The 13,316-nt window shown below is 44.1% G+C and overlaps 1 protein-coding gene across 8 annotated transcripts in view; it reads left to right on the top strand.

The window, feature by feature from the left end:
* Positions 1 to 13,316, top strand: part of ENOX1 (ecto-NOX disulfide-thiol exchanger 1) — a 309,881-nt gene that overhangs the window by 245,823 nt on the left and 50,742 nt on the right. For 7 of the 8 annotated variants that reach the window (XM_081872748.1, XM_081872745.1, XM_081872749.1 and 4 more), the window contains one exon: positions 7,258 to 7,378. The exons of the other annotated variant lie outside the window; for it this stretch is intronic. In XM_081872748.1, coding sequence (XP_081728874.1) covers positions 7,258 to 7,378 — 121 coding nt within the window. The remainder of the gene's footprint in view (positions 1 to 7,257; positions 7,379 to 13,316) is intronic. 8 annotated transcript variants of the gene reach the window in all.

Here is a 13,316-nt window from a genome sequence, read left to right as displayed (position 1 = left end):
CTCCCCCAATCTCCTCCCTCTTCCCCCTTTGTTTTGACTGATTAAGGGAGGCTCAGGAGTCGCGGGTGGGTGGCCGCAGCCCCGTTTTTTTAAAAAACTCTGCATTTATGTTTCACGGGGTGCAAAAGAAGGGCTTTGCACCTTACCTGGCAGATAAATCGTGTGCCCTGCACACCTCCTGGGCAACGGCTGCCCGGCCACGACTTCCAAGCCTCCTCCAATCTGTCAAAACAAAAGGGGAAGGAGATCTGTACCGCCGGACATCCCCGGTTCCCCTTCGGCAGTGGCGGCAGCAGCAAGCAGCTCCTGAAGCCAGCCAGAGCCCACTGCGCTACCAGGCTGGCTCCGGGCTGCTGAGGCTTCCGCTGCCACATTTCCCGGGGACAGATTTGCAATTCTGGGGACATTCCTGGGACGGAATTTGTCCGGGGACAGATTTGCAAATCCGGGGACTGTCCCCGGCAACCGGGGACATCTGGCAACCCTAACATAACTGCCTTCTCACCCGCCCTTGGATGAGCAGTAACCATTAGTTGTGGGGGAATACAGCTTGACAGTTAGCAACAGAGGAATTGTAGAAAGCCTTCAGATTTTGGACAGATTAATCTCTATGGCAAGGCTTGGAAAGAGGAGGGTCATTCTGCCACACTCCAGGGGATGCTCTTAGGGACTAGTGAGAAGAGGTACACCCCTCTTAGCAAAACACCAACCAGGAGAGCAGGGGGTATAAAGGCAGGGCACAGTTTAGACAAGCCAAGAGAATCAGTCTAGATTGAAAGTGTGAACCAGAGGCAAGGGAGTTCCAGTAAGGTACGAAAGCTAGCACCAAGAGCCAGAAACTCCTGTTATTTCCAGAAAATGCGAGGCTCTGGAAGGAGACCCTCTTACTCTTAACCCCTTGACCACACCCTAACCACAATGGCTGGTAGTGAAGGAGTTTCAGGGGTTTCTTATTCATAAGCCACAGAAATACTCTGGGTCTGTAGGCACATGTTGTGTTGTTCTTTGGCCTTGGCCCAGGATTTTTGTTGCTAGTCTTCTCAGGGTCTAAGGGGTGGCACCACCAAAGACCTTCTTTATTCTTCAGAAAGGTTTCTTGCTAGAGGGCCCCTCAAAGGGATCTCAGCACTGGTTTCCAGGGACGCCGCTTGCTCTTCAGGGTCCTTGACCTGCAGAGTGTCTGGTTGGTCCTCCGAGGTCCCAGTGTCTGGTATCATGTCAGGATACCTTCTCAGCTCGGGTCACCTGGGACTTGCTTTGTATGAAATGATGTGTAATCTTCATACAAGATTATGTATGGGAGGATAAAGTGAGAGAAACAGCAAGTGAGCAAAAAGTGTCTGTTTCCTCCGTTGCTCTTAGAGAGGGCCTAGGTCCTTGAACCTATCATGCATATGTGGCCCAACACAAACCACAGTGCTTAAAAATAGGGATGAGGGCGAGGACACACACAGAAGCTCCCTCCTCAATGCCCCCAGGTGTGTCAACTCTACCCACCCAGTCCCTGTGTTGAGCGGGAAAGGTCTCAGCTTGAAAGCAAGTCGAATCCTCCACATGATTGTGGGCCCCAGTGAACCCTCCTATCATTTGGAGGGTTCTACTTGCATTCAACAGAACCTAGGTAAAACCCTCCTGCAGCTCTTTCCAGTTGAACATGGGAAGGTCAGGCTCAACATGCGCAGGGATGCTGGCGGGTGGCACTCGTTCCATGCTCATGCCCACGACCTCATTTTAAGCAGTTGCACATTCCGGCAAACATGGCTTCAGTTTCTTACACAACATTCTCAGCACACAGGTTGTTTCCTGCTTTCTGAGGTAATCTGGCTCATGCTGTGATCTGCAGGGGCTTGGAATCATGTGTGACTGGTTGTTGCTTGGAGGTAGGGGGTTTTAAGGGACATGGGACAACTATGCACCTTCAGAAAGTGTTTTCTGTGAGCTCCACCCCTGGGTGCATGCAGGCTCTGCCTTGGGAGTGGAATCTGCCTGGGCACACACTGATTCCACATCCTGACCCTTCCCTAGGCACCAGAATTTCAAGAGGTGACCACCCTGTTCACCAGGCCAAATGTTTTGCTTGCCAATGTGTACTGGGCACCTGAGGTTTTGTCTCTCTCGTCCCCTATACTAAATTATTATTATTATTATTATTATTATTATTATTATTATTATTATTATTATTATTATTATATTTATACCCCGCCCTCCCTGGTCAGAGCTGGGCTCAGGGCGGCTAACACCAAATATGAATTACAATAAAACCTAATAGAAACAACAACAATAAACAGTTAATTAAAATACGGCCTAAAATACAGCTTAAAATGCAGCCTCGTTTTAGTAGTAGCCCGTAAATCAAGACCATAACGGGAGGAAGCATCAGATATTCATCCAAGCCTACATGGGCCAGCAAAAAAGCCAAGGAAAAATTTATATACCAAATCGCATATAAGAGGTCAAAGTGAGGCTTAAGCTGAAGGCCAGGCGTAACAGCTCCGTCTTGCAGGCCCTGCAGAAAGATGTCAAATCCCGCAGGGCCCTAGTCTCTTGTGACAGAGCATTCTACCACGTCGGGGCCAGTGCTGAAAAGGCCCTGGCCCTAGTTGAAACCAATCTAACCTCCTTGAGGCTTGGGACCTCCAAAGTGTTGTTATTTATGGACCTTAAGGTCCTCCGCAAGGCGGAGAGAGGCGGTCCCGTAGGTACATAATGATTTGTTCTTGAAATCCCGAGTTTCACGTTCAGCATGGCTGCTTGTGGGGGGTGGGGTGGGAAGTAGACAAACTAAAATCATATGGAGTAAGACTAAGCCTATTTTTTCTGCAACCAAAAGCCACAGAAATGAGTGGGTCTCCCATTGAACCTTGGCATTAATTGAAGAATTAAAGACCGTATCTGCATTCACACAGGGAGCCATGCACAGAATGTTCACACCTTTGTTGAAAGGACGACGGTCTTCAGTTTAAAAATGTAACTTACCTGTTCAACCATGTGCACCATTGAACTATAACTGTCAAATAAACTTAGGGCTGCAAAAGCGAGTCTTTCCCCTGTAGAAATGTATTTTCAGGGGATAAGAAATCTGGAACTATTGTGAGCAAACAGCACTGTCACCAAACTTTGTTTAAATGGTCATGCTTCTTTTGCTTTAAATTCAGTATAGAACGCTATGAGACTTTTTTTTGGTAAAGTAAGTACCACAATGTTTGTTTCTTCTCCTTTAAATCTTTTGAATAGTATACATCAATTTGCTTAGCACTCTGTTAGTTCAGCATGTCAGTTATTAACATCACAGTCCTCTTAATGTTTCCTTGCCTAACAACAAAAAAGTTTAGAAGGTAAGATGCGTTTATTTAATTATTTTATAATATATTTGTAAAAGAAGTGTTGCATGTTTATAGCTTGAAAAGGAATAAAATTATGCTGTGATCTAAATCATTTGGGTAACATTTTAAGTGCCCATTAACAAATGCTAAATTGAACAGTGGATGCAAGAAACGAATGAATAAACGAATTCCTTATTATCTCTGCTGTTATGGTGCATATCAAATGGCTTCCTCATAATGGGGTCCTTCATATATAATGGTAGCCTTGATTTATTAGCAAGGGTAGCACTAAGAATTCATACAAGGGGCAACAATGGCATCAGATTTTGTTAATCTGGAAGCTGCTAGTTGTTGCTTTTCTAATCTGCCACAGATATATAAACTACGAAGTTTGTTTGTTTTACATATTAGCTGCATTGGCAATATTCAAGAGGGAATTAATTTGTTCGCATCTGAATTTTTCATACGGCAGAATTCACTGAAAAAGTCTTTCTAGTAATGTAAATCTACAAAACATCTTTGCTTAGTTAACAATGATGATTCTCCTGTCCTTTGTTGCTGTGTTATCTGAAAGCAATACAGAGTTTGGGGGGCGGGAATACCACTTTAGGAGGAGTCCGTAGTTTGGATCCAAACATCCCACAGCATGAGCAGAAAGCCACTGGGTTTGCATGCTTGGGAAGCTGGTAGTTTATCTTCTGTTCTGAAGCGATCTCTGACGTTCTGCTTTTCAGAGGGCACTGGGAGTTTGAAGAAAGGTGGGGTGGTGATCCTCACCCAACAAACAAACCTGCCTTCCAGTTGCTCAGTGGGATCTTTTCATCACAGCCAATCTCTCCAAGTCAATATTTACGTTTCTTTTAGGTGACTCCTGCCTTTCTGGTGTATCGGAGGAGACCCTGTTCATTTTGCTTTCCCCTTCTTCTTGTCATAAATGTTTCGTGGTCCTCTGGTGGCCAACTGTTCCATAATTGACATGGTTCCCAGCTGACAACCCAGCCAGAAGGCCAGGGGGGATCTGGAACTAACCTTCATTGGTCTCGATTCAGCACCTCAAATTATGTGATGCCAGCATATTGTTTTGGTATTCGGCTGCATTAAATAATTCCTTATTTTTGTTCTAACTTCATCGCATATATTACCTCCTAATTGGACTTTTTCATGGCATTGATTAGGGTTCAAGGACATACTTTCGACATGTCGTATGTCCCTTCCCGAAACACCATATCACAAACTGAGCAGTGGTAAAAGTAGCCTGCTAAGTGGCAGGGAAATGCCAACCTGTTTATCAGGATACCTTTGACCTGGGATGTAGAGCAAATGATTTGCATGCAAGTAATTCCAGGTTCAGGGATGCGGGTGGTGCTGTGTTAAACCACAGAGCCTAGGACTTGCCGATCAGAAGGTCGGCGGTTCGAATCCCCGCAACGGGGTGAACTCCTGTTGCTCGGTCCCTGCTCCTGCCAACCTAGCAGTTTGAAAGCACGTCAAAGTGCGAGTAGATAAATAGGTACTGCTCCAGCGGGAAGGTAAATGGCGTTTCTGTGCACTGCTCTGGTTTGCCAGAAGTGGCTCCCTCGGCCAATAAAGCGAGATGAGCACCACAACCCCAGAGTCGATCATGACTGGACCTAATGGTCAGGGGTCCCTTTACCTTTACCTAATTCCAGGTTCAAAACCTGGCATCTCTAGTTAAATAATTTCTGAATAGCAATGACCCTTACATAAGACTTTGGAAAGCTGCTGCCATCCGAGGAGACAATACAGGGTTAGACGGAGCATTTTTTCTCATTCAGGACGAGGTAGCTTCATTTTGTTAACCCCTTGGGGAGGGCTCATAACTCGGGAATAGGACAAACCTTTGCATACAAAATATTCACTCCCCTTCGTATCCACTTAACTGCTCGTAGGCCACAGATTTGAGAAAGGCCCATGGTCTGAGACTTGTTGTTGCCAGTCAGAGTATGCAGCCCTGCCTAAGTGGATCATTTGTCTAAGTGTAAAGACAGCTTCATATTTTCACTAGACTGATTCCTCTTGGGCACATAGTATTCGTTGAGTAGTTATGTGAATCCAGCACTTAACGAATCTGGTTCCCTATGACGGTCACATCCATTCTTAAGAATACGTTTTAACAATATGCCTATCACGATGCAGATATTGGTGCGTTATTCCTAAAGGCCCTTCCACAACTCTCTCTGAACTGTGGTTCATCGCAGCAGAGATAGTTAAGCTGCTGCCCTCCAGATATTGCTAGACTGCAGCTGAACAACATCCTTGACTATTGGCCATGCTGGGGGGCCACAGTTGGCCCAGCCCTTCCTTGGGCCCCCCACTTTCTGTTTTTACAGTGCCAGAAACATTCTGCAACATCCAAGTATTTTTATGTAAAACATGCATCAATCCACGTCAGAGCCTTTGCGGTGATTACTACTCACACCTTCACTATAATGGGTTAGATTTATTGATGAACTCTGGGTGCGTCTCCCAGAAGAATTCTCTCAGCTTCTCATTAAGGAATAAATAGCATGTTCTTTCAGTAACATTTATCCCCTGAAAGTGACTTCTCTTCCTTGTTCCAAAGATTTCAGACCACCTCTGTGGGAATTGGGCTCTTTGTTGATAGAAAAATTAGCTGTCTGCAGACTGAAAAGCGCTACACTAATCACTAGACTTGCATCCTTGTGTTGCACCTGACAGTATTATTAGGATAAAATAGAATTCCCTCAATCTTCCTTTTGCTGCTGTTAAGGAAGGCAGCCATTACACATGCTCTTATGCTTTTCTGTGAGAACAAAAGCGATCTGAGCTTTTCTAAAGCCATACATTTGCTGACTGCATTCCCTGCCAGCCTTTCCTCCCAGTAACATCTCTGCTCAATCAATCCCGCATTTATTCCAACCCCTTTTGGCGATATTGGCTGTTCAACCTCACATTTATTCCATAAATGCACACATTTCCGCAGAGGATTAGGGGCTCCATCTTTCTACTTACAGCGCACTATAATCTGTCTGATATGGACAAAATTTTAGAGATGCATTATATGGAAGGTGGGATCCTGCTTCCTCAGTATGGAGAGCATACAAAATAGGTGAGGCAGTATCTCTTATTGGAGCACCTTCTGTCAAAAGACAATGGAAACTCAGAACTACCAAATACGACCCTAGTATTCAACACAGAATCTGGTAACTAATATCCCAAGGATCTGAAGTCTGTAAGCTTCAGGAGGACTAGGATACAGTTTACTAAATAGGTAGTGGGAATTCTCCCACTCTGGGTACCAATACTTGTTTAACTTCTTTTATAACTCAGAACAGATTGTTAATTATTTGGCCAAGGATCCTAAGATTTCTGGTGCAGAATCCCAGAACCCTTGGTTTGATGGACAGCAAAGTCAGTTACTATGAACAGGCACAACACACACACACAAACGAACGAACAAAAGTTGAAATTGCAGCAAAGTATTTGGCATAGAGCAATTTTCCCTCCCACGGCACTCCTGGTGTATGCCCACCACAGACCATCAGCTGTCACTCTGAAGAGATTGGCTTGTGCCCTATATACTTGTGGCAGGAAAACTATTCAAATAGCTTTTACTCATCATTTAACTGAAGTGCTTTAAACGTATTTATATGTTTATGTTATAATTGATTTTTATATTAAGATGTATTATTGTTTCGTGTAACATTTTGATATCTTCTTGAAAAACAATAAAATTAGCTGACTGCCATTTCACATTACAAAACATAAAATGACAAAATGAAAAATTACCACTTAAAACCACATATCAATGTGTGTGTCTCAATCTAAATCACTTTTAAATTCTTCAGTGCTTTTTTTTTTTTTTAAGGGTCTTGTCCTGTTTATAATCGATGAGCTGTCCAAGAAACCAGTGTAACTCACCAAGTGAGGTTTGGGTCTTTGTCATTTTTAGGAACTCAGGAATGCTCACAGTGAACAGCTCATGGGGATCCGGCGGGAGGAAGAAATGGAAATGTCTGATGAGGACAGCACTGACAATCTCAGTAGTAAAAAGCTAAGAGTGGACGAATCAGGTAAAACTGCAAACCCCCACCTTTACAGTTTCTTGCAATATCAAAGGGATCTATTCAAATTGTAAATGCTGTTTCTGCTGCAATCGTGGTGTGCTAATATTGTTGAGAGGAGGCCAGAAAATATGACGGACACAATGTATTTGTCAAACCCTGACCTTTCAGCTATACAAACTGGCACCAGACTTTTACCCCTCAGCAAAAGTCTGTCGAAACAACAGGTAAAGGATTCCACTTTCTGAGAACATTTGTGCATGATTATATAGCTAATTAAGAAGAGGGCAAAGTAGAAAATGGACTCTGGGACAGCCTATTGATTTGTGAGGAAATGTTTGTGGGAAGTGCCTTAATGGTAATCATTCCTCAGGTTCCTGCACATCTGCCCTGTTATCAGCTTAACGACTTGTGAGAGATGCATCAATACTGAGCCTTCCAACTTTCTACCCTAAAAGACAATTCCTTGCCAGAAAGTGATTTTGTTCCTTCAAATCAGAGCTGGGCTGTATATGTGATATGTCCAAAAGTGCAGTTCTGTGATCCCTAGGAGGGTGGCCTTAGGACAGATTTGGATCTCTCTCTCTGATGTCAGAGCCTCCCTTCCTACAACCTTCTCTGAAGTTCTGGACTAACCAATATTAGAGTTCTAACACTGGGAGGCCCCCAAAGGGAGAGCGTTGAGGTTGTGCCAGTAAACAGTGGGTCTCCGGGAGGCCTTAAGTAGAAGAGTTTGGATTTGATATCCCACCTTTCACTCCTTTTAAGGAGTCTCAAAGCTGCTAACATTCTCCTTTCCCTTCCTCCCCCACAACAAACCCTCTGTGAGGTGAGTGGGGCTGAGAGACTTCAGAGAAGTGTGACTGGCCCAAGGTCACCCAGCAGCTGCATGTGGAGGAGCGGAGACGCGAACCCGGTTCACCAGATTACAAGACTACCGCTCTTAACCACTACACCACACTGGCTCTCAAGTCATTGTCCCATGGCACGCTGGCTAAGCATGGGAGAGATTTCGGCACACCCCTTCCCGAATTGCTCCCTCCCTATCCGCATATATATCACTCTGCACAATCATTTTAGGATTGCCCTGCAAAACAAAACATTACACTGTTGCTTAAAAACAACAATTGAAACTTGCAAAATGAAAAACATTCTCCATTGAGATATTCATTTCAGGCTCATTTGCAATGCAGTCTCCACCGGCATCTTATGCCTGCAGTTGGGTAGTTGTGCTGGGGTGGGTGTTGAGTTTTGGGCTGGGTGGGTTTTTCCAGGTTTTTTTTTTTTTATTTATTTTTTGCTTTTCTGATTCATTTTCTGTTGTTTGCATTTAGTCTTTCCTCTGAAGAACTTTAGTCTTCTATTACTTCTGTAAGTAGATTAAGCAGAGAGTTTGAGATTTGCCCAGGGCTTTTCAGAGAACATCTTAACTCAGCAGGTATATAGATTCTATTAATAATAATAATAATAATAATAATAATAATAATAATAATAATAATCCTGCGTTTCCCACCTGAAATCCATGCCCTTGGCATGGCATCCATGGTGGTGACATGGTTAAGATCAGCAAGTGCTCATTGGAAAGCTATCACTTGATTTCCACTTTTACTAAAACTAAATAAATACTATCCCTTAGTTTAAAACATACTTGGCTCACCAAGTTAAGGGAGCTGAAAGCAGATGTGAGAGAAGCCTGCTTGGCCTTTGTGACCAAGATTTCAAACCTACCGTATTTTTCACTCCATAGGGTGCACCGGACCATAGGGCGCGCCTAGTTTTTAGAGGGGGAAATCAAGAAAAAAATATTATTTCCCCCCCCCCCAGCCCCAAAGAGCAGCGTACAGGCTGCGCACAACCTCTCGCTGCCGGAGGGGCTGCGTGCGGCTATCCCTGAAGCCTTCTGAGCGCAGCGCAAGTTCCCGCTGTGCTCCTCAGGCTTCGGGTTCCTTTTGCTGCGAAAGGAACCTGAAGCCTCCAGAACGCAGCAGGAACTCGCTCCGAAGGCTTCAGGGGGCTATCTCTGAAGCCTGGAGAGCGAGAGGGGTCAGTGCGCACCGATGCTTCTCGTTCTCCAGGCTTCAGCGAAAGCAACACGAAGCCAAGGAGCGCGGAGGGAACGCTCCCTCTGCACTTCGGAGGCTGAAGCCAAGGAGCCTGCATTCGTTCCATAGGACACACACACATTTCCCCTTAATTTTTGGAGGGGAAAAAGTGCGTCCTATAGAGCGAAAAATACAGTAGATAGCAAATTATATTTTTGTTTCTCCTAGTTCCCATTAGAGCTCATCCACACTTCCTTTTGTGTCGCCCTTTCTAGGCACAGGTCCAAGATTTCCAGGTCTGTGTCCAAGCAGATTTTTCTTTTTTGCCTTGCTGCTTTCCCTTTGGCAACCCGCCGGAAACCTGATTGCTGTTTGCTCTGATTCAGCAGTAAAACGCAGATTTTCCTGGAGATGATAGCGGCAGAAGATGAAGAAGAAATGCTCAGACACGGACCTGGAATGAGCCCTAAGAGAAGCTTAACTGTATATTTGACAGGTCTCTAACTCTGAGGTAAATCCATATGGCTCAGATTGAATTCATTTTTAATTTTATACTTGCAGTCGCTTCACATTCTAGGAGAGAAGCAGAACAAAACTATATTTTTAAAAAAGTGAGAGCAAAATTGCTCTTCCTAAGCAAGCAGAAACAAAATAAGTATGGGATTGTATTCATTGTAGAACTAACTACAGAAGAATATTCAGGCATGATAAAAATATTATGCTGTATTGCTGCAGTTCAGGGATCTCCTACAACTGAGTGTAGGTTTTTTCCTAATCCCCTGGGCACCATGCATGAATCATCTCCATGCCGCACCTTCTCTAAAATTGTAAAGTTGAAATCCTAACTGATGATAACATAAAAATGTAGACCCAAACAGAACTGGGAACCTGGACCTCAGTTCAGAAGAACCTGAGGAATCCCATCTCTGAGTAAATCATATCATAGCACATTCTGCAGTACTATCATCTTGTATCGAATCTTGAGATTTATTATCTGATCACAACAGCTTGTGGTTTTACCAGTCAACTGAGACAAGTTTGTCACATTATTACTTGATAACTGTCGCCTCCAACTGAATTTGCTCTTAGGCATTGACAATCCTAACAGCTGTTTGCCAGATCTTATTACCACATGGAACACAGGTTTATTGGATGAGATCCTAAAGTCCTTTGTTCTCACACACAGCTTATGTTCCCTATCGTGTTTTTAATATTCTGTTGGGAGCCGCCCAGAGTGGCTGGAGAAACCCAGCCAGGTGGGTGGGGTATAAATAATAAATTGTTGTTGTTTGTGGTTGGTGGAGAGCAAGAAAGAGGCTATATCTTTTCCCCTCACCTTAATAATAATGGCTTAGACCAGCTAACAACAGTAAAGTGATACAACATTCTAAAATCATTTCATTATATCATTCTGTCTTGAAATGTTAGATGCCCGTTCAGTTGCGCTAGGTGCAGAGCCTTGGGGGTATCTCAGGGAACGTCGCAACTATGATATAGAATGGAAGGTTAGATGTAGGGGACACCGGTTTTTGGCATTGCACAGGGCACCACTGAAATTGGAGACCCCAAAGTCTGTAACTGATGCTGATCTCTTGAACCCCCTTTCCCCCATGTTTCAGGCAAGCTAGTCACATTTCCCCTCTCTTTTTAAATAGCTTATCATGCTTATTCTTCAAAGAGTTTTATATGTTTGACAATATCCACGAGGTAATTGGGAGAAGGCTTCTTCTCGGTTGTCACAAGGCCCTTCCAGGAAGACCTGTGCACACCCTCTCTGACCACAAACTGGTTTCTCTTTGGCTTCAAGCAAGGGTTGAATGTCTGACACAAATGGGCTGTGAGTGTGGTGCTAGAAGAACTATATTTAGAATGTAGATTTCATATTCATTCTGCATGAGCATTTCTAGGGCATCATGCAAGCCGTTCATGGTGTGGACATCTTTTCTGTAAGGATTTGTCCTTCATTGGGCAACGTGTTTGCAGCTCCTTTCATGGCAGAGTTCTTGGTTTTCTCCTTCAGTTCATATCACCTTGTTTGTTGTTATGCCACACAGTTAACCTTTACTGGTCCTTGACTGATTTACTTAAAGATTCGGGTATCTTTTTCTGTGCTGGGTCACTAATCTAGATCTAGGACAGCTATTTAGATTGGCCCTAAGAGCCTAGGACTTGCCGATCAGAAGGTCGGCGGTTCGAATCCCTGTGAGGGGGTGAGCTCCCGTTGCTCTGTCCCTGCTCCTGCCAACCTAGCAGTTCGAAAGCACATCAGAGTGCAAGTAGATTAATAGGTACCGCTCCGGCGGGAAGGTAAACGGCGTTTCCGTGTGCTGCTCTGGTTCACCAGAAGCAGTTTACTGATGCTGGCCACATGACCTGGAAGCTGTACGCCAGCTCCCTTGGCCAGTAAAGTGAGATGAGCGCTGCAACCCCAGAGTCGTCTGCGCCTGGACCTAATGGTCAGGGGTCCCTTTACCTTCCTCTTAGCACGTTTCTCCCTTGTGTCTTGAGTTCGAGTGTCTTCAAAGCCCATGACACCTTTGGTAAAGGCTCTTCTCCAACTAGAGCGCTTGCAGGCCAGTGTTTCCCAGTTGCCTTGAGACAGTCTTTAAACTTCTTTTGTTGGCCACCAGCATTACGCTTTCCATTTTTAATGGTCAGGGGTCCCTTTACCTTTAAGGCCATTTCACCCGAGATAGGAAAAAGTCAGGTCTCCCAGCTTGCCAACATGTCTCTTCTGTAATTTTATTTGGAGGAGAGATCTCTGTGTTACCATTGGGAAGCCTAAACTCTGGGGGCCACGTATAGCTGTAGCTGCTGCTAGACAACTGTCTTCTACATATTTGAAAGTCCCTTTGAAAGTGACACAAAAGGTGGGACTTGTTCCATTGTGGAAATGACAGGGATTATCTTGTCTTTACCATAGTAAAGGCATAACGAATGCCAGATAAAATATCGTTTGTGTTTGTGTAGAAAAAGCGAGATAATGTGCCGTAACAATGGGCTATGTGGGGTGCATTCATCTATTTGGGGGGACGATGACCCAGTTGACCATTCTTTCTAGATTTGCTTTCTTTCATTGCACATGGAGTCATCTGGTTTGCAGAACAGAGATTCATAAATAGTTGGTCCTGATTTAGCAGCAGCAGATTGGATATTTTTTGTGGGTGGGTTTCCAAAGTGTGCCCACAATGCAGCAGCTTCTAAAGAGCTAAGGGTATTCATTTGTAGGTTTGGAGCTGCAAGTCAGAGGTGATTCCCAGAGGGAAAACATCCCATTTCTCTCTTTTCATTTTCACCAACGGCATGTACTTAGCTAAAATGGTGATTGTCATAACAGAAATTCCACCTCATTTGCATTGCTGCTGATAGAGAGTGGAATGAAAAACAAAAGTGGCTGCTTCCATAGAAAACTTTGTTTAAAAAGAGAAAGAGAAAAGAATGGGCCACTGACCAAATTAATTTATATAAAAAGGGAAAATTAAGGCCTGGCTACAGAAGCAATTATTCTGGAAGAAACTCATGCCAGCCATAAAAACTGTAGATCAAATACCATCTTGTAGGATCTCGCTCCTCTACCTTTTGGCACTGAGAGCAAAGATCTGGAAGTAAGAGACCCTGAAAGTAATTTTAAGAATTATTGAAGTGCAGCTGTGTGCAGGCAGCTAGCTGGAAAGATTTTTACCCCTAGGATATATTTCTAATTTCCCATGTCGTAGAAGGGTAGTATTCTTATGTTCCTAATGTAGCAGAGGCACACGGAGGTCGTCTATTACAGAAGCAATAAGTGAAATGCTTTAGCAGGAAAATGGTATTAAATTGGGGAGGGTTTTTCTAACAGAAGGCCACAAAATGAAGAACCGAGAGGATCACTGGCCATGAGCTTGCTTGACCACTGTCAAATATTT

The sequence above is a fragment of the Podarcis erhardii genome, assembly GCF_964252035.2.
Source record: "Podarcis erhardii genome assembly, chromosome: 8".
Classification (NCBI taxonomy): Eukaryota; Metazoa; Chordata; class Lepidosauria; order Squamata; family Lacertidae; genus Podarcis; species Podarcis erhardii.
This window is presented reverse-complemented; position numbering and strand designations above follow the sequence as displayed.